General features: G+C 51.9%; 6 protein-coding genes across 6 annotated transcripts; 5 read left to right on the forward strand and 1 right to left on the reverse strand.

Annotated features, from left to right (window-relative positions):
- Positions 1-528: 528 nt before the first annotated feature.
- A1O5_02321 (uncharacterized protein) lies at positions 529-5,817 on the forward strand (the record flags this gene model as incomplete). Its single annotated transcript, XM_007742937.1, has 1 exon — positions 529-5,817. One exon carries the CDS (start codon positions 529-531, stop codon positions 5,815-5,817), a length of 5,289 nt encoding a protein of 1,762 aa, XP_007741127.1.
- A 1,106-nt stretch (positions 5,818-6,923) lies between these two features.
- A1O5_02322 (uncharacterized protein) lies at positions 6,924-8,625 on the forward strand (the record flags this gene model as incomplete). The annotated part of the gene is made up of 4 exons (XM_007742938.1): positions 6,924-6,962; positions 7,057-7,066; positions 7,204-7,386; positions 7,529-8,625. 4 exons carry the CDS (start codon positions 6,924-6,926, stop codon positions 8,623-8,625), a joined length of 1,329 nt encoding a protein of 442 aa, XP_007741128.1.
- Positions 8,626-9,822: 1,197 nt separating this feature from the next.
- On the forward strand, positions 9,823-11,648 carry A1O5_02323 (uncharacterized protein; the record flags this gene model as incomplete). Its single annotated transcript, XM_007742939.1, has 2 exons — positions 9,823-11,259; positions 11,319-11,648. The coding sequence occupies 2 exons, from the start codon at positions 9,823-9,825 to the stop codon at positions 11,646-11,648; spliced, it is 1,767 nt and encodes a 588-aa protein (XP_007741129.1).
- A 10-nt stretch (positions 11,649-11,658) lies between these two features.
- On the reverse strand, positions 11,659-12,663 carry A1O5_02324 (uncharacterized protein; the record flags this gene model as incomplete). The annotated part of the gene is made up of 1 exon (XM_007742940.1): positions 11,659-12,663. One exon carries the CDS (start codon positions 12,661-12,663, stop codon positions 11,659-11,661), a length of 1,005 nt encoding a protein of 334 aa, XP_007741130.1.
- Positions 12,664-13,344: 681 nt separating this feature from the next.
- A1O5_02325 (uncharacterized protein) lies at positions 13,345-14,001 on the forward strand (the record flags this gene model as incomplete). The annotated part of the gene is made up of 3 exons (XM_007742941.1): positions 13,345-13,555; positions 13,620-13,789; positions 13,858-14,001. The coding sequence occupies 3 exons, from the start codon at positions 13,345-13,347 to the stop codon at positions 13,999-14,001; spliced, it is 525 nt and encodes a 174-aa protein (XP_007741131.1).
- Positions 14,002-14,259: 258 nt separating this feature from the next.
- On the forward strand, positions 14,260-15,897 carry A1O5_02326 (uncharacterized protein; the record flags this gene model as incomplete). Its single annotated transcript, XM_007742942.1, has 4 exons — positions 14,260-14,593; positions 14,645-14,746; positions 14,811-14,894; positions 14,945-15,897. 4 exons carry the CDS (start codon positions 14,260-14,262, stop codon positions 15,895-15,897), a joined length of 1,473 nt encoding a protein of 490 aa, XP_007741132.1.
- Positions 15,898-17,596: the final 1,699 nt, after the last annotated feature.

Consider the following 17,596-nt stretch of genomic DNA (forward strand, 5'->3'; position numbering starts at 1 on the left):
CTCCTCTGAGTCTGTGACGAATCCGAAGCTCCACCTGGACCTGGTGTCGCAAGATCTTGGAGTTGGAGTTCCTCGTCTCGCGATTGACGTGGTCGACAAAAATACCACATTTTACCAGCCACACAGAACATGGAGTCCTGGGTACGGAGCATTTCTCCTTCCTTCACTTTTCTACGTCTATCAATCTGCGGTGTCGGCTTGAAGTGATCCATTTTTCTTGTACATAATGACATTGTTGAATTGAGCCCTCAAGTCGATTTCTTGGTGTTTTCGTCATCGTTGTGTTACGGTCTCTATTCTCCATCTCCATGTGAACCTGACAGGAACAGACAGTGGATGTCCTCTTGAACTCGACTTTCCAACTCCGGCCATCGTGTTGAATGAACCAGAACTTGTCATATTCATCGAGCGCCAGAATGTCCTTGTCCATGGCGGCCTCCATCTCCGGCGTATGTTTCTAGGTCACTTCCTACCGCAAAATCGACGCTCTTCGCAGCCTAACCCGCGATCTCGCTCGACCCGACCACCATGGCTACCTCCATGAACCCCGTCGACCTCTACCACGACCCGGCTCTCGACTCCCTTATTGTTCAAAGCACCGCGCGGAGCAGACAAAATGGCGCAACTCGTCGGTACAGTGGGGGACAGGGCAGACGCCCACTTTCTCAAAACTTAGACACCGCAGCACAACCTCTTCCTGCCGCGCCCGAAGTACCCCGCGGGCCACCCATCTCCTATCGAGGGTTTGGTCAGGGCGCGGACGCCGGTCTCCATCGATCCTTCTCCCAAAGAGCCAAGGGAAGACCATTCCACAGAGAAGCATTCGCTGACTTAGACGATGAATATGCTGAAGAAGTCGCCAGACCTAAACAGCGCATAGTGTCTGAGCCAGTACGCCGGGAGGCCATGCCCATCGTCTCTCGAAAACCAGCACCGCCCGATGGTTTGCGACTAAACACTTCAGATCTCAATGGCTCAAGCGCTACGGAAATACCAAGGAGGGACATTGAGTCAACCCGCGAACCGTCTTACAATGAGCCAAAGTCCAATCAGCAGCCTCACCGGGTGTCTGACACATCGCGCCGTATTGAGGAGCCAGTATCAGCCGTTAGCAGGTCGAGTGCTTTCCGAGATGAGGCTCATAGAAGGGATTGGGCCCCGGATCGATCCCCTTTGCAGAAGCTGGAGGTCACCCTCAACGACATTAGCAAGGAAGAAAAGCGCGCCAGAGTGCAAGAGGCTGAAATGCTACTGCGAGAACGCGAGTCGAAACCAGCTCGCGGCATGGTAGAATCACCTCAAGAAGCCGTTCCGGTGTCAAAACCTGCTGTTTCTGCCAACCGATCTGCACCGAAACGGGAACGAGCAGCCGATCAGGAAGCACCAACCTTAGAAGACGCAGTACTGGTTCGAAACCTCAGCACCACCCAGCGACAGCGTCTGCAACACAGCACAATGGTAGACAGTCATCGACCCGACGTACGAAGCCTGTCTGGAGAGGGTCATCCAGGGTTTGAGTACACTATCTCCAGCCCGCTGCAACCCGCTCATACTAGTCAACGCCGCCAGCCAAGCAGCAAGCATCGGCGAGTAAGTGAGCCTGGTCAAGATGGTCCGGTCGCCTCGGCTCTCCTCGTAACTGGGCAAACCCCAGCCAAACCGCAAAGAGTTCGATCTGGGAAACAGCGTGAAGTCCCGCCGATGGGTGAAGAGGTTGGGCCTTTTGATGATGACCCTAGGCAAGCGCCGACTCGCAACATTGAAGTCCAAGCCACATCAATCCCTGGGCGGGACGATTTTTTAGAGCGACAGAGGAATGCGTCTCACAAAGCAGCATTGGAGAAACTCACTGGTGTATCGGATCCCGTCAGACTTGGGCGAGGTGGCTCACGGAAACTCCAGAAAGCTGTACCAGAAGGTGTAAATGAAAAAAATGCTTTGGCTGGCAGGGTGCCAAGCAGAATACCTGTACCAACCTCAGCAATTACCAGTCAAGCTCGCAGAGTAGAGCATTACCATCAATTTGTCGCAGCTGCCATGAATGAAGCTGAGCAGGCGCAACAACGGCCACATACGCCACCCATCGGCCCAGGGCTTCAATCTTCACCCCACCCGAGCAGCCCCCAGTCACCTCCAGCGAAACCGGTAGACGTAATACGTCAAAGACAACGAAAATCTAGTGTATCATTCAAAGAGCCACTCAACAACCGACCTGTCGATGAATGGAAAGAAGCCGGGACAGCAAGACTTACAGCCATCGACTTTTCTACAGAGACTGTGTCCCCAGCCGACAAAGGCAAGGCTTGGTGGGAACAGGCTGCGACTTCGTCTGGCCGCAGACGCAGCAGCAGCAGATCGACGAAGGTGGCTGATCAACCTGCATCCGGAGATCATGTCGACGATAAAACTGCCGAGTTCAAACCAAACCTCTATCTGCGGTGCGGGCCATTGCTTCGCTACAAGGGTATGAGAAGACAGAAAAATGAAAAGGGAGAAGAACGTGAATTCTGGCGAGGGAGTGTCCTTATTGTGACTCAAAATTCCCATTCATCATACGATCCTGTGCCGACCCTACGTCTGTTTTGTCAACCGCAGAAGCTATTACCGCCTCCCCCTCACCATGTCACTGCCGATGAGCTTCAACCTGAATATGTCGACCCCATTGCTGGCTTGACTAAGATCTCGAGGACCGGAAAAGCTTTGTATGTTCGGCCAGTGGACCACCTCGAAGAAGGGAAAGATTTATCACAGGTCGAAAACGATGATGGCCTCTTCGAAAGCTCCCCAAGCCCGCTGGAGCATAATGGGCCTCAAGGTCTGGTTTCATTCTCAAATTATCGCATCCTCGACAAGGATGGAGAAAGATTGGGAAGATATCAAGAAGTAGCGGGAGCGCGACTATATGCAGACCCCGATCGTGATGTGACCTTCTGGCGATTTAACCTTGAAATAGAGCTCACCGATGAGCAACAACATATTGCTTACCGCATCAATCGGGGTCCGTCCGTCGGTTTCTGGGTGCCTAGTCGAGGTCAGACCATGCACATCATGTTTCATTCCTGCAATGGATTCAGCCTTTCTGTTAATTCTGACAACTTCAGCGGACCTGATCCGATGTGGAGAGACGTTCTCAATACCCATCAATCCCGTCCCTTCCATGTTATGATAGGTGGTGGCGATCAGATTTACAATGACCGTGTCATGCTCGAGACCGCGCATTTTGGCGAGTGGACCAGGATGAGGAACCCAGCCCATAAACACCACGCTCCGTTCACACACGAAATGAAGGAAGAACTTGAAAGCTTTTATCTGAACAGATATGCCACGTGGTTCTCCCAAGGCCTTTTCGCCATGGCTGCTAGCCAAATCCCAATGGTCAATATATGGGACGACCACGACATCATCGATGGCTTTGGTTCCTATCCAAACCATTTTATGGAGACTCCGGTGTTCTCGGGCATTGGAAATGTTGCATTTAAATACTACATGCTCTTCCAGCACCAGAGCGTCCCCGAAGAAACCACCGCACATGAATCCAGCTGGGTTTTGGGTCGACAGCCAGGGCCCTACATTAAGCAACTTAGTAGAAGTGTGTTCATGCACATGGGAAGGCACGTTGCATTTCTGGGGCTTGATTGCCGCACAGAAAGAAGACGCAGTGAGGTGTTGAGCTATGACACCCTGGACATCGTCCTGGAACGATGCCGCAAAGAACTTATTGAAGGAGAAACGAAGCACCTCATCATACTGCTAGGCGTTCCCCTTGCCTACCCTCGCCTGGTTTGGCTGGAAAATGTTCTCACCAGCCGATTCATGGATCCTGTCAAGGCCTTGGGAAGAGCCGGGATCCTGAAAGGCGGCTTTCTCAACAAGTTTGATGGTGGAGTCGAGATCCTCGACGACCTGGATGATCACTGGACTGCAACTAACCACAAACATGAGCGAAATGAATTGGTCAGAGAACTACAAGACCTTGCGGCAGAGAAGTCCTGTCGCATCACTATTTTGAGCGGAGACGTTCACCTTGCTGCAATCGGCCAATTCCACTCAAATCCTAAATTAAAGATTCCCAAGGACAAAGACCATCGGTACATGCCAAATGTGATATCTTCAGCGATCGTGAACACACCACCATCAGACATGCTGGCCGATATCCTGAACAAACGCAACAAGGTACATCACTTGGACCATTATACGGACGAAGACATGATCCCAATGTTCACCCATGATGTGAACGACAAGAAACGGAATAACAAACGTTTATTACCCCGTCGCAATTGGTGTTCAATTCAGGAGTACGTTCCAGGTTCAACCCCTCCGCCTTCGCCGTCAGAGAGTTCGGCAGTCTTCGAAGATGAAGATCTAGAGGAAGATCCGGAACCTCGCCCTCGACGATTCTCCTTCACAAAGGCAGATATAAATCCAGGAACTCTATTCCGCCGACTAAGCTCAAGAAAGGCGCCTCCCACGTCGTACCGCGACACGATGTACAACCAAGGCCGCTCAGCGTCCCACGACGGGACAACACTGCCTGAAGGGCCTCCGTTTGCTCCAGAGCGCAATGCGAGCGGTTCCCGACAAGCCTCGAGTGAATTCCAGGCTCCCCCAAACAGGCGTGCTTCTTCGTTTGACCACACTTCTTCTGGAGTTCCACTGCGCCCAGGCCCGTTTCAACGCCGTCCCACCAATTTCTCCGAAAAAGCTGCTAGGAAAGGGAACGTACCAGCCATCGATGCCGAAGGTAATGAAATCGATGTCAATGGTCATATTAATCTGGAAGGAGGTCTTGACGTGGTCTTGAATGTTGAAGTCAATCAGAAAGATCCATCCGGAATTACCGCGCCCTACAGGCTGCTTATTCCGGCTCTTTGGTATGACGGTAGCTCTGATCGTGAAAAGCTTGACGACGTCAGCGGCGTTCAAAGAAAACCGACACTATTGAACAGATTCGGCATTGGTGGAAGAAGGCAGAAAGCACCTGGGAACCAAGAGGAAGATTGGGACCAGGAAGAAAGTGAAGAGGATTATGCTGAGGGCTCGTATGCCGTCAAAGCAGGAGCTCCACCTCGGCGAAGATTTAGTCTTTTCGGAAGCCGCCGACAAAAGAGGGAGGATTACCACAGTGATGAGGAAGAAGACGGCGAGGACCAGCCTCAATCCCAGGGCACTGGGACAGGCCAGTCTCAACAATGGCGGCAAACGGACAATACTTTAGGGCCTCACTCTGCACCGCAACCTAAAAACACCGATTACGAGCTATCGCACAACATGACGGGACCACCTAATCACGACATGCTGTATGACACAGAAAATCGACCACCACCAAGTCATAGTCTCGAGCCTGCGGTCCACCCAAGTGTCCGCCGCTCTTTGACAATATCTAGTCGTGGTATTCAGCCTAACGGAGGCGGAAGAGCGGCGGGGAATGTCGGCGGGAACCCCTCTGATCAACAACTTCCTTCCTCTCAAGCAATGGGAGGAAGCCAATCTTTTGTGTCCCCGTCTCCAGGAATACCGATGACCACCCCCAATGCAGGCAGAGACCCACCTCCGCGCCGTCTCAGCAAACATGAACGTATCCTGGGCATTTCGCCTTCTGAACCACAACCCTATGGACCCCCGCAGCAGTTGAGAGGCAATGGTATAATCGGACGAGACTTCAGACAGGCATACGACCAGGCAGATTATTACGAGGGCCCTCCAGCGAGGGGATACTCTGGCATAGAGGCGTACAAAGAGCCAAAGCCGCGACGAACATTCAGCCTGAGAAAGCCACGATGGTTTGAGGGGAGGAATCGAGAGGAGCAATATGATTGAACGTTCACACATTTGGAAACAAAGTATCACCACTCATACGTTTCTAAGAGGGCTGGTAGCCTATTCGGTACCTATGGGCGTGGAATATACTTGTTGAATCTCAATCCAGGATACCCAGTTGAGCGAATAACATAGGGATGAGGCCACGAGGGTTACTGCCCCATTTTTTGATTGGTCAATTTGCACAGTGCAGGTAAGGGATTTTCTTTCCATATCATGGGTCTGAGCGTGCGCAAACTTTGAGCATTCAGCGTTGGAGCTTTGTACAAACTCAGTTAAGATTCAATGCGAACTTTTAATTCATGAGGACACATCCCACCTTCTCCGGGGGTTTTACTGCAGTTCTACGAATATGTACTTGTGTACTTGTCACCGGGAAGTCGTCTGGTCTGGGTTTCTCAGGGGGGCTTTCCCAGAATACCGCCTGAGGAAAGCCCACTCACTCCCCTACCTAGGCCTCACTAGCTAAAGCTGCGAGCCCTCTCGCATCGAGCGGGGCGTGCGCAAACCAACTGGCGAAAGCTTCGGTAGGGGCTGCATGGGGTCCCTCTTTCCTTACCCAAGTTGCCCAAGGTGATCATGTTTGTGGCCGAAATTATAAAACTCGGCTTCTTCTATTTCTGGCCCCTTTGCCAATCATTCATGATGATAAATTCACACGCTCCCCTCGTGTCGGTTCCCTTGATGCATGCGAGCCGGTTCGATCACGCGGTAGGGTCTCGACCTCAATCCTTTCGGGTACAGCTGAGCCTGCCCCCTCGTTCAGTCACACGTCAAGGTGTCAGAGGCAACCAATGGTAAGCAGCTCTTTCAGCCAGCCTAGAAACATCTCTCAGTTGTAAGGCATCCATATCGCTAGAGCTGAACCCCAGCCAAGTCAATTCAAGGCTCTCTGGGCTCACTAGGAAGGGTATGGCGTTCCAGTCGTATATGCCGCCCTCTTTCTTTGTTCAAGGCGGCAAGCCTCTCTCCAGTATGCTTGATGTATAAGAGGCACCTTTTCCTCATCTCGGCTGTGCAAGAAATGCTACAGATCCTCATTTGAATTTGTTGCCATTTCGATCCTTGCCTATCAGCCTAGCCCCAAACTCGACCACAGGTTCAACATGGGCCGCCCACCAGCAAACTACAAGCGTCTCATTGTGGTAAGTTCCTGTTCCTGGAGGACTGTTCCATGACTTGATGCGTCATGAGCGCTGAAATTCCATCATTTTGGTATGGGCTAATAACCGTTTGTAGCTCTGCGATGGTACTTGGCCCCCCTTTTACAATACACTACCTCTCAACAGCCAACGTTTTTCTCTTCCTACGATTTCCTTCTATAATGAAAACATTCTCTAGTATATGGCAAAGTCGACTTTAAGAAACTAACTTTCATTTTCTTAGGAACGTGGCAGAGTATTTTGCATGTCAACAGTCCTAGCCATCCCACCAACATTGCCCGCTTTGCTCGAGCGATCAGTCCTGTTGCCGTTGTCAAAGACAAGGATGGTGTAGACAGAGAGGTTGAGCAAATCGTCTACTACCAACCTGGTGTTGGATCAGGAATTGGCGACAAGATCCGCGGCGGTGAGATTATTCCTCTGTTGTCTCCACGACATCTCAAAAATCGCTCGTCTCTCACTTTCCAAGTTTCGGGGCAAAAGACATCACGGCTTGTTATTCGTTACGAGGGCACTAAGTAGAGTAATTTTTCTGATTTGGTAAACAGGTGTCTATGGCGCGGGGCTCTCTGCCAATATCCGAGCCGCCTACGCTTTCTTAGCACACAACTACGACCCAAATCCTGGGGACGAGATCTTCTTCTTTGGCTTCTCCCGCGGTGCCTACACCGCCCGTTCCATCGCCGGTCTGGTTACCAAGCTTGGACTCCTAACAAAACGAGGCATGGATTGGTTCCCTCAAGTCTATGATGAATACTACAAGGATCCAACCAGCAAGCCTGATTTCGACTTCTCTCCAGCCCTGAAGAAGCTGATCGGTAATGACTTGAACGAAAAGGCTAAAGGCGCGGTCAAGATCGTAGGGGTTTGGGACACGGTCGCATTTCATTCGGAGGGATGGGCCGGTGAAGAGATCGAATTTCACAACGCAGAGTTGTCGACGAAGGTTCAGTACGCATATCACGCTCTTTCGCTGGATGAGCGTCGAATTCCGTTCATCCCGACATTATGGCAGTGGCCGAAAGACCCAAAAAACCCGTCGCAACTGTACCAGCCAACGTACGGTGTAGGTCTTCAAGTGATGAAGCAAGTCTGGTTCTCTGGCGTCCATAGTGATATCGGCGGTGGGAGATATGACCCAGGAGGCTCCGATATAACGTTGGCGTGGATGCTTGCCCAATGTTCCAAGGACAAAAAACTAGCATTCATTGACGAGGATCCCGAGCACCCAGACGACCCGAACGAATACTACCTGCTACCAGACCGACTCAAGCCGAACCCGAACAAGCACTGGAGCCAGTTGGGACACAAGCTTGCCCCGGACCCAAGCGAGGGCATCGTCGACGCCCTCACAGGCGCAGTCGAGCAAATTGCCGTCGAAGACAGGAAGGCATGGCCTATGGCGAATACTTTCGAAAGGATCCATCGATCGATCCATGACCGCAATCTCCATAACTGGCCCTGTGGCATGCTCGACGGCAGGGACCAGGGCGGCATCTGGGGATTGGTCAGTCCTAGTCAATGGGGCAAAGCTCTTCCCGAGTTGGAACGCGACGACGTGGCAGACGCGATAGAGGACAAGTACCGTGGAAGAATCCGTGCAGCACCAGGATCGAAGGGCGGCCCTGCTATCCCGAAGTTGTAAGAGGCAGAAGAGGTTCGCGGTCTTGAGCTGAAAGGCTCTCTGAACTTGTTCTATTTTGTAGCAACGGCCTGCTCCTTTTGTTGGAGGTGATATTTAAGGGATGCTTTATTTTCATTCTCTTCCGTTGGTTCTTCCGAGGAGGATGTCGTCTACCCAATTGACCACTTCTTCACGCTTCCCGAATCTCGGAGATGGGGTAGAGTAATCGGGCGATTGCATGACAAACGTTGCTGCAAAGCGAATTGAGACCCTTTGCAGGTATATGATAGACAAGTAGTAACAGGTTACCCAGTGGAAGGACCAGGAAACAATTCGTGGCAGGTTCTTCACACATGTCTCTGACGAAACTTCGAGGCTGCAGTTAGCAAAAGCTCATTGGCGCGGCCACAGCGAGATCGATAGACAACTTGGATCGACCCTGAGCAGCATGCGGCTTGCTAACAGGCTCCGCAAGAGCGGCTCATGGAAGCGCAAGCAAGCGAGACAGGCCCTTGACATTTTCAATATCCGCTCGTATATCTGTGATGAGTACCAGCTGTAGTTAGACGTTCTAAAACCGGGCCTGAGCAAGACGGTTGATGGGCTCCTTCCAGGGTATTTGTGCCCAAATATTCCTACCCAGCGTTCCTTTCTTTTCAAAAGAAAACGCCGACCTCAGCATTGATTTCTTCTGCGGTCCAGAGGTAATGAAATGCTGAAGAAGGAAAAAGGGAGCGGTCTCGAGTGATGTGAGACTCGTATGCCGTAGATGTGCCTGAGGAGCGCTAATGCATCGGGAGATAGGTGTGTCAAGCGTTGATTGTTGGGGTCGTGAAGCACTAGCCCTTGAGCACCCTTGAGCACCCTAACCTTCCCCCTTATGTACCCAGTACAGGGGAGGGGGACGTTGTGGGTTTCATTTCTAGCCCCCCTGGCGCCGAGCGGCGAGCATGGGCAACATGGACAACATGGGCAACATGGGCAACATGAGGAACCGCTGTCGGCCCCAATCGCCCACCCTTTGGATGATTGGGTGAATACGCGACTCACATGGTGTGTGTGAGGCTGTGTCAGTTGCCTGCCAGCGCCTAGCGCCTGATCACCTCCCAAGGTTCTTCCTCCTCTCCTCATCCTTTCTACGCCTTAATATCTTTCTTTTTCTAAGAAGCTAGAGGCTTACGCCCGCCTTCTATGCTCTCTTGTGACAAGCACGTTGCCATGGCGCATGCTCAAAGCCCACCCAACCCCAAGATATATAATCTCGACGACGATGCGGCCTTCGATGAGTGCGAGGTAAGGCTGAAGCAGGCAAGAACAGAAAACTTTATCGTCAGCTTTGACAGCACTGAGGCCAAATGCGCGGTTGATGTCGGCAGGGAGGGAGCCCTTGAATGGCTGCAGGCCGACCGTCGCAATGCAAATCAGGCGTTGTGGTTGAACTTCTGGGCCTCCGAGTCACAGAAGCCCGTCATCCAGGACGTGGCCAAGAAGTACGACCTTTCACCAAGGCTTGCAGGGTTATTATGCCAGGCTATTACTTCCCCAAGTCCATCGAAGAGCGTGGCTTCCACGGCCAGCGATACCTCACGCTCTTCCACGTCTGGACAACCAAAAACACCAAAAACTCAGACTACCGATGTCGAGAAAGGCGTCCCTCTTCATAACACAGCCTTCCCCCAACAACAACAACTACTACAACAACCAGCAGACTCAGGGGATCTGGATGGCTTGACCTTTCACAGGGTGGTACGGAACCTTTGGCATTTCTGTTCCGTCGACTTTGGCCGCCGTTACATTTATATCGGCTTCAACTCTCTGTACTCTCTGCCTAACACCAAGGATGCAGCTCCAGATGACAGTGCACCGACCGAGGACGTCGGCGACAAGTCTGGAGACAGGGAAAAGGATGGTAGTAAGCCATCTGGTCAGCGCATCTGGTCATCTCTACTTGTATGTGACGATGGAACCGTCATATCGGTATTTGAACGGCCCGATGCCAGTGAGCCGCACCTCGTGTCTAGACGAAACGTGCTTAATGTCTTCCATCATCTCTCCAAGCAACACAACCAAGACAGCTCGCGAGATGCCCTGATGAAAGTCCGCGTGAGGTGGAACGAGTATTCAAACAATGCAACAACCGGCTACGACCCAAAGGAGGCCGCGAGCCTGTTGTTCTACTACCTTTTCGACGACTGGGTGACGACTTACAGTCTGATCGCCCGGCTCGACCACCCCTATCGGAAAGAGCTGGAAAAGATGCAAGAGCTCATGTTCAAAGCGGCGGACGTGTCTCATGTCAAAAAGGTCCACGAGATCGGCACCCAGCTGACGGTCCTCAAACTCATGTACGAGAGCTACGAATGGATCGTATCTCGCCTCCTCCATAGCCAACGGTTGGCAATGGACGCCAACAGTCTACTCCTGTCTCCTCAGAGCACATTCCACAGCCAAGATTTCAAGACTAGTAGTCACCAAACTCCGGGAGCGCAGCTGGCCGCTTACGAGGAGGGCTTCCTCGCCGATGACTCGAGATCGAACGTGAAGTTGAGCTTTTCGGCAGTTGCCCGCTTCGAGAGACTCCTGGGCAGGATTAGACTATATGCGCTGACCGAAATTGACGAATGCATAAAACAGAAGGAGTCGCTTGTGCTTATGGTAGGTGATCCCCGAGCCGGTGATTGTTTGCTTCCCCCTCCGCTGATGCCATGGTGCAGAATTTCAATTTGGTCGCCTTAAAGGACTCCCAGGCCGTGGAGAGGCTCACCAGGACCACGATCCTGTTGGCCAAGGCAACCATCCTGTTCCTCCCTGTCAGTCTGATGACGGGTTACTTTTCTATCCAGTTGCCTGAAATCGCCGAGAAGTACACGCTCAAGACATACTGGCTCTGTTTCCTGGTTGTCAGCATCCTTTCCATACTGTTCCTGGTGGTCTTCGGCGTCACGACCCACACGTTGGAAGGCCAGACGGTATATCGATCCATCACGAGCATCGTTGGGAGCGCCATTTTCGATGCGAGTAAGAGAAAACAGAAAAAGCAATAAGGCTGCTGTTTCATTGCCCGACATGGTCGGCTCTTGGCGACCAAGGTATCATCTGTCTCTTGGAGCTACTCCACTTGTACGCTCCGCCTTCTCCGACATTATATCGATAATAGTTTTCCGTGCCGGCTGGAGTCAAAGCTCGACGCAAAGTAATGTTGATCCGACCTCTGTCGGCTTCGCCGCCCTTTCGTTTCGGAATGCTGTGCATCCAATTCGACTGTGTCAGGCCACGCATCAGAATCATGTCACCGCTAGCCAGTGGGAGCTTGATGTCCTTGGTCTCCAACTTCGGCTCGCCCTCCATGGGAGGTTTATGCTTCATCAAGAAATCCCTCTTCGCCCCCAGTGTGAAAGACGCAATGGCTGGCTCTGGGCCAAGAAACCGCTCATCGTCGCTGTGGAACGAGATGCTGTCGTTTCCCGAGGCATAATAATTCACCAGACAGAAGTTGTACTTTGCGTTGGTGCGTGCTTCGGTCACCCTGCGGAGAAGATCCAAGCACTCCGGAATCGGTCGTGGTTTGCACTTGTATTTGTCCCTTCGAACCGTCTTGTTGGAAGGGTCTGCAGCCGCGACAATGCGCAAGCCGTCGTTGTCATCCTCGAAGCGACTCGTCCCGTCGATCCCAAATACCGTGGTGAACCGGGGTGTGTTTATGAGTGTCTCCTTGCCGAACCGCTTAATAGCGTATTTGACGCGGTAGAAGAAAAGTTCGGAGCGAAGAAATTCGAAGAGTTCCTTGTCGATTGATTTCGGGATAAATGGTTGAAAGTATAACAGGTCCAAGTGTTGTTGGTCTTTAATCTCCTTGGCTTGGGCAGTAACCAGTAATTCGATCTCCGACACGATGTGAATGGGCAGATGAGAAATCGGCCAGGGGTACGTTGGATGATCTGTCGTTTTGATCACCGACTTCGTGGGAGGGTCGTTTTCTGCTCGTCCTTGTGTGAGCGGGTCGGTGCGCGTCTTCTTCGGCGTCGAGGAGAAGTATGTATCTACAGTGCGCTTAGCCATTAGATTCTTTTCCCTTGTAACTTTGGTGGCCAGGTAGAAACTCTGGACGAGCAGAGGGAGGATGGGCGGTCGTCAAGTAGTACCGGCGAGGGGTACTCGGTAAAGATTGAAGACGTCATGATGCCACGGCGCGACGCGTCGTCCAGGCGCGTTAAGTATGTGTACATGGTTAGCTGCATTCAAAAACTAAGTGGCACAGTCTGACATAGAATAACGAGATCCAAAGAGCTCAACGACGGCGAAGTGGGCTACTATGTCGAAACATAGATAACAGCATGAGTTAGATGAAAGAGAACCACTATTTCCGAAGCTAAATGGCAGGCTCATTGTAAATGAAGCACACCCTCGATCTAATAATGAATCGCTTCACTCATGGCAGACCCCTACTTATCGTTGGATTCGGCTCGACGGGCAGGAGTTTAACGCGATACCCGCCTTTATAGGAGCATCTTGGGTACACCAGGAAACAGGGAAGTGTCTTTGGTCAAACAAGCGGGGTTTCCTTACTCAGAACAGCAAACTCATCCAGACCCCAAACTCGCTCACGGCCGACATTCTATTTGAATACCCATTCTCTCGACTTACTTACAGACTGTTCATCCAAATCATCAATCAAATTTCGCCAAATCCAGTCGCCATCACTCAAAAAGCTCGAGGGATAGAGAACTTTGGGCTGCCACCATGGGATTCGAGCCCGAGACATATTACCTCGGACCAAACAAGCATTGTCCAAACAATGACATGCCAATCTTAATTTACCGAGACTGTCTCCCTCTGCCGCTATCAGAAGCCAGAACCACCGAATTCCTGGAATCTCATGCCTGGGAGAAGAAGGGGACCTGGGGTCACATCGCGTATAGGCATTTTCACCCCAACACGCACGAGTGCTACGGTAAGCACGACTCTCTCATTTTGGGGGCCGAATGCTTCGACCGGCGGGGTCTGAACTTGCACAGGGGTTTTCCAAGGCGAGTCAAGGATATTGGTCGGCTGCGGCACGAATGACACGGCAGGAGGCCAGGAGATCGATGTCCACGCTGGAGATGTGATTGTCCTTCCTGCAGGCACGGGACATTGCTCTCTTCAGAGCAGCAGCAACTATAGGTATATTGGGGTTTATCCAGAGGTAAAGCAGCGCCCGTCCTGAGAATTGATGTTATCTTTCGACTAATGTGCTCACACGGAGTTGTTCAGGGAGCCCCGAAATGGCGCAGCGAGTTGGGAAAAGATGAGGTTGGAGACACTTTTCGGCAAGAGATCCAGGGCGTGGCCTTGCCGGTGCAGGATCCCGTCAATGGGTCAGAGGGACCATTGTTGAGGTTGTGGAGGAAGGCATGATTGATGCCTGGTGGGCTTCGACCAGTTTTGCCGTATTCTTCACTGGCGAGCCGGATTGCATGGACGAGCACCTGGTCCTCCGTAATATTCTTCTTATAGGTCTGCGATTCACCGTAGTCGCAGATTACTCGATTGGTATTAGTGTCTTGGCATCCAGGTCAAGAGAAAGGAGTGAGATGGACTCCTGTTTCGGCTGGACTTTGGACTTCGCCAGTCTACCGGAACAAGAAGTTAAGAGGCTTCTAATGCAATTATCGCATGGCAAACCTCCTACGTCGGCTCTTCTCGACCACTCAGCCAGAAGTCTCCAGCGCCACAGCCAAAAGAATGAACTTCAATTCCGCAGATCTGCCCAAAATTTTCCTCCCGCCAGTCAATCGGTCCATGCAAACCCTGGACAAATCATTCTTTCACAAAGTCGTGCCTTTAGCTGCTGCTACCATCTCAGATGTCAAACAGATCACCAATATCAGAAAGGAACTCGACAATTCCCGAGACTTGCTGAGGGTAAGTCCGATCAAACCTCTGCGAGAAGATGGGTCGGCGCCGGGGGCAAAATGCCTTCTACTTAGGCCTGAGATTGACGCAAAAGGTACATTAGATGAGTTCTCGCCCTGTGAATGAGTGTTGACAGGATCGATAGAGCCCACAACATGGTCAGCGACCGTCGAGAGACTAGTGAAAGACAACCTTGCCAGCCTTCGGGACTACGAGCTAACACTCACTTACGACGACTGGACTATGCGTACGTGAGTCGTCAGGCACGAGCTCTATGATATTCATATCCGACATCTGACATCCTGGGCCAGATAATATTCTCGAAGCAATTCTACCTGAGATCCCTGAGGAGGACAAAGAAACTCCAGCAGGTTTTGCCCAGGTAGGTCATGTTGGTACGTCTTTTACCCTCCGACTTTTATACCTTGTGCTGACGATCCGCAAGCTCATGTCAACCTGCGCGAAGCATATCTGCCCTACAAGTATATAATCGGGCAAATCTTGGTCGACAAAAATCCCAACATTACCACCGTTATCAACAAAATATTCGACGTCGGCACCGAATCCGTCTTTCGTACATTTCCGTATGAAGTCATAGCTGGTCCAGATGACCTAGATGTTACAGTCCACGAATCAGGCTGCGAGTTCAAATTCAACTTCGGCAAAGTCTACTGGAACTCACGTCTGGGCACCGAACATGCTCGGGTTTTTGAACTGTTCAGGGAAGGCGAGGCCGTCTGCGATGTCATGGCTGGTGTAGGGCCTTTTGCCGTGCCGGCTGGTAAGCGCAAAGTCTTCGTTAGAGCCAACGACCTGAACCCGGACTCGTACCGAAGTCTTCGGGATGCCATCAGGTCTAACAAAGTCGGTGACTTTGTTTCGGCCTCTTGTCAGGATGGCAGGGAATTCATTCGCACCGCAACTAGAGAATTACGCGATAACCCACGAGAAGCTCGACTGCCTTCGAAGTTGAAGATATCGCGGAAACTGACCAAAGAAGATATGCAAGCGCTACGCAAAGCTGCTGATGCAGCAGCACAAGTCCTGAAAGAACCAAATGTGTTCTCCCATTATGTCATGAATCTGCCGGCCAGCGCTATCGAATTCCTCGATGCCTTCCACGGCCTTTACTACGGCCGCGAAGCCGAATTCAAACCACATACCTCGAAAGCTTTGCCGTTGATTCACCTGTACTTGTTCCAAGCTAAGCTCGTCACGGAAAAAGAAGAATTCCAAGAGATCTGCGAAAGAATATCGGAAAACATCGGTGCTGAAGTCAAGCTTGACGACCCGGAGCTGGATATGCAAATCCGATTTGTCCGACTTGTCGCGCCGAAGAAGAAGATGTTTTGCGCTAGCTTTCGGATACCGGCGAGCGTTGCATTTGCAGAGCCTTGAAGCATTCTGCCACTGCTTGTCACAAGATTCCATCGTAACAAGGCACTGCGGCCCTCTGTCGTGGTTATACAATGGCCTTCTGGTCACCGCCGTTCCGCATTGACCACTTCCCGACTACTGGTGATCAGCTTCCACATCAAATGCAGGCTATCTAGACTCAGTTGCACAACCGACCCGAGAGCTTGTTCACTTGTTGTCATTAAGTTGAGTCGCAGATGAACTCTCTTCTCTCCTATTTGCCCAGACCTTCATCGTCATATTTGCGTACTAGTCTCGAGGAATTCTGTTAACGGGCCGAGAAAAAGGCGTTGAGCAGAAGGTCCGGGCAGGCGGTGGGCTGGGGACTGAGTCTCAGTCTGAGAAGATCCGTTGGACACCTGTTCAATTTGCGATGTTGGCGGAAAGGGTGTATGGGCTGTTGCAGCTAGCGGGAAGGAAACATAATCCGATGAGTTCGAGGACTGGTGACGTCGTGTTTCGGTCTGGTGCGATCGGAGCTGTCATGACCTGCAGTCCTTGGTCTGGAATGTTGATTGATTCTTGAGCAGGCGATGAAGTTGGGCTGTGGCGAGAGTTGGTGATAGTGGCCGTAGTACTTGTGAGCGTCTAGACAGAGATTGTGATGGTGATCAAGCACGGTTCAGAGACGTCGATCTCGTAGTATCGATGTCGGTTTCGAGTTTGGCTCGCTCCTTCATGGGACGTATTGGACATGTTTGCTCTGCTGACTTGACGAGATCAGGAGAAGGGCAACGATGATTGTAAAAAGCCCGAGTAGGAAGAACGAGCACCGGACAAGGAATGGATGTGTATATATAGCCAGCCTGCTCAGTCAGAAGTTCAAGATGTTCTTACCTACTCGGCCACCTATCCAAGCCGCTCATCTAACTCACTCGCTCGTTCATATGGTCACTCAGTCACTCATATGATCACTCAGTCAATCAAGCCAGTCAGTTACCTATTAATGGCCGAACCACAAGTCGACCCTCAAACGGGGAGGATTTGCTCGACTGTCAGACCGGCTCAATCCGAGCATTCGGGGACATTAAATAGCAATGGCCTGATTAGTCCGACCCAGAACAAAGCAATGTATCTACGTAGAGATCATGTAGCCTGCTAGCTTAGCCACTTAGCCCCACGAGGCGTTTCAATAATAATAGCCCAGCTCTCCGCTCATTAGGTATCGTTCGTCCATCCTGTCGTTGCTCCCGCTCCTGCTCCAGCTCCCACTTCTGCTCCTGCTCCTGCTCTGGCTCCGATTCCGGCTCCTCCTGTGCCCCCGCCGTCTCCTCTCACGCCGGTCCTGGGTCTCGCGGTCTCTGGGTCGAGCTCGCTGTTCGGCCACTTGCCTTCGCACTTCACGGATCGCGAGCGCGGTCCCCGCTGCCGCTAGCGCACCCTGGATGAAACTCGTGCTTGTGTCTCTCGACTTTGACCTTGAACGCGCTGCTCGGCGGCGATTTCGGCTTCGGCTCCGACTGCGACTGTGATTGACATGGCTCCTGCTGCAAGTCGGACCGGGCAGTCGCAAGGGTGGCGGCGAGTGTCCACTCCGGAAGCCAGGCTGCTCGCCAAACAGGCCTCGAGGCGGTGGCGAGGGTGACCGAAGTCGGAGGTGTCCAAACTGCTCATCATCAGACACGAACCGTACCGTGGATGGCGATCGCTGACGACATCCTGTTGTGGAACGGTCCCGTTC

Source organism: Cladophialophora psammophila (genome assembly GCF_000585535.1).
Source record: "Cladophialophora psammophila CBS 110553 chromosome Unknown aczJe-supercont1.3, whole genome shotgun sequence".
Lineage (NCBI taxonomy): Eukaryota > Fungi > Ascomycota > Eurotiomycetes > Chaetothyriales > Herpotrichiellaceae > Cladophialophora > Cladophialophora psammophila.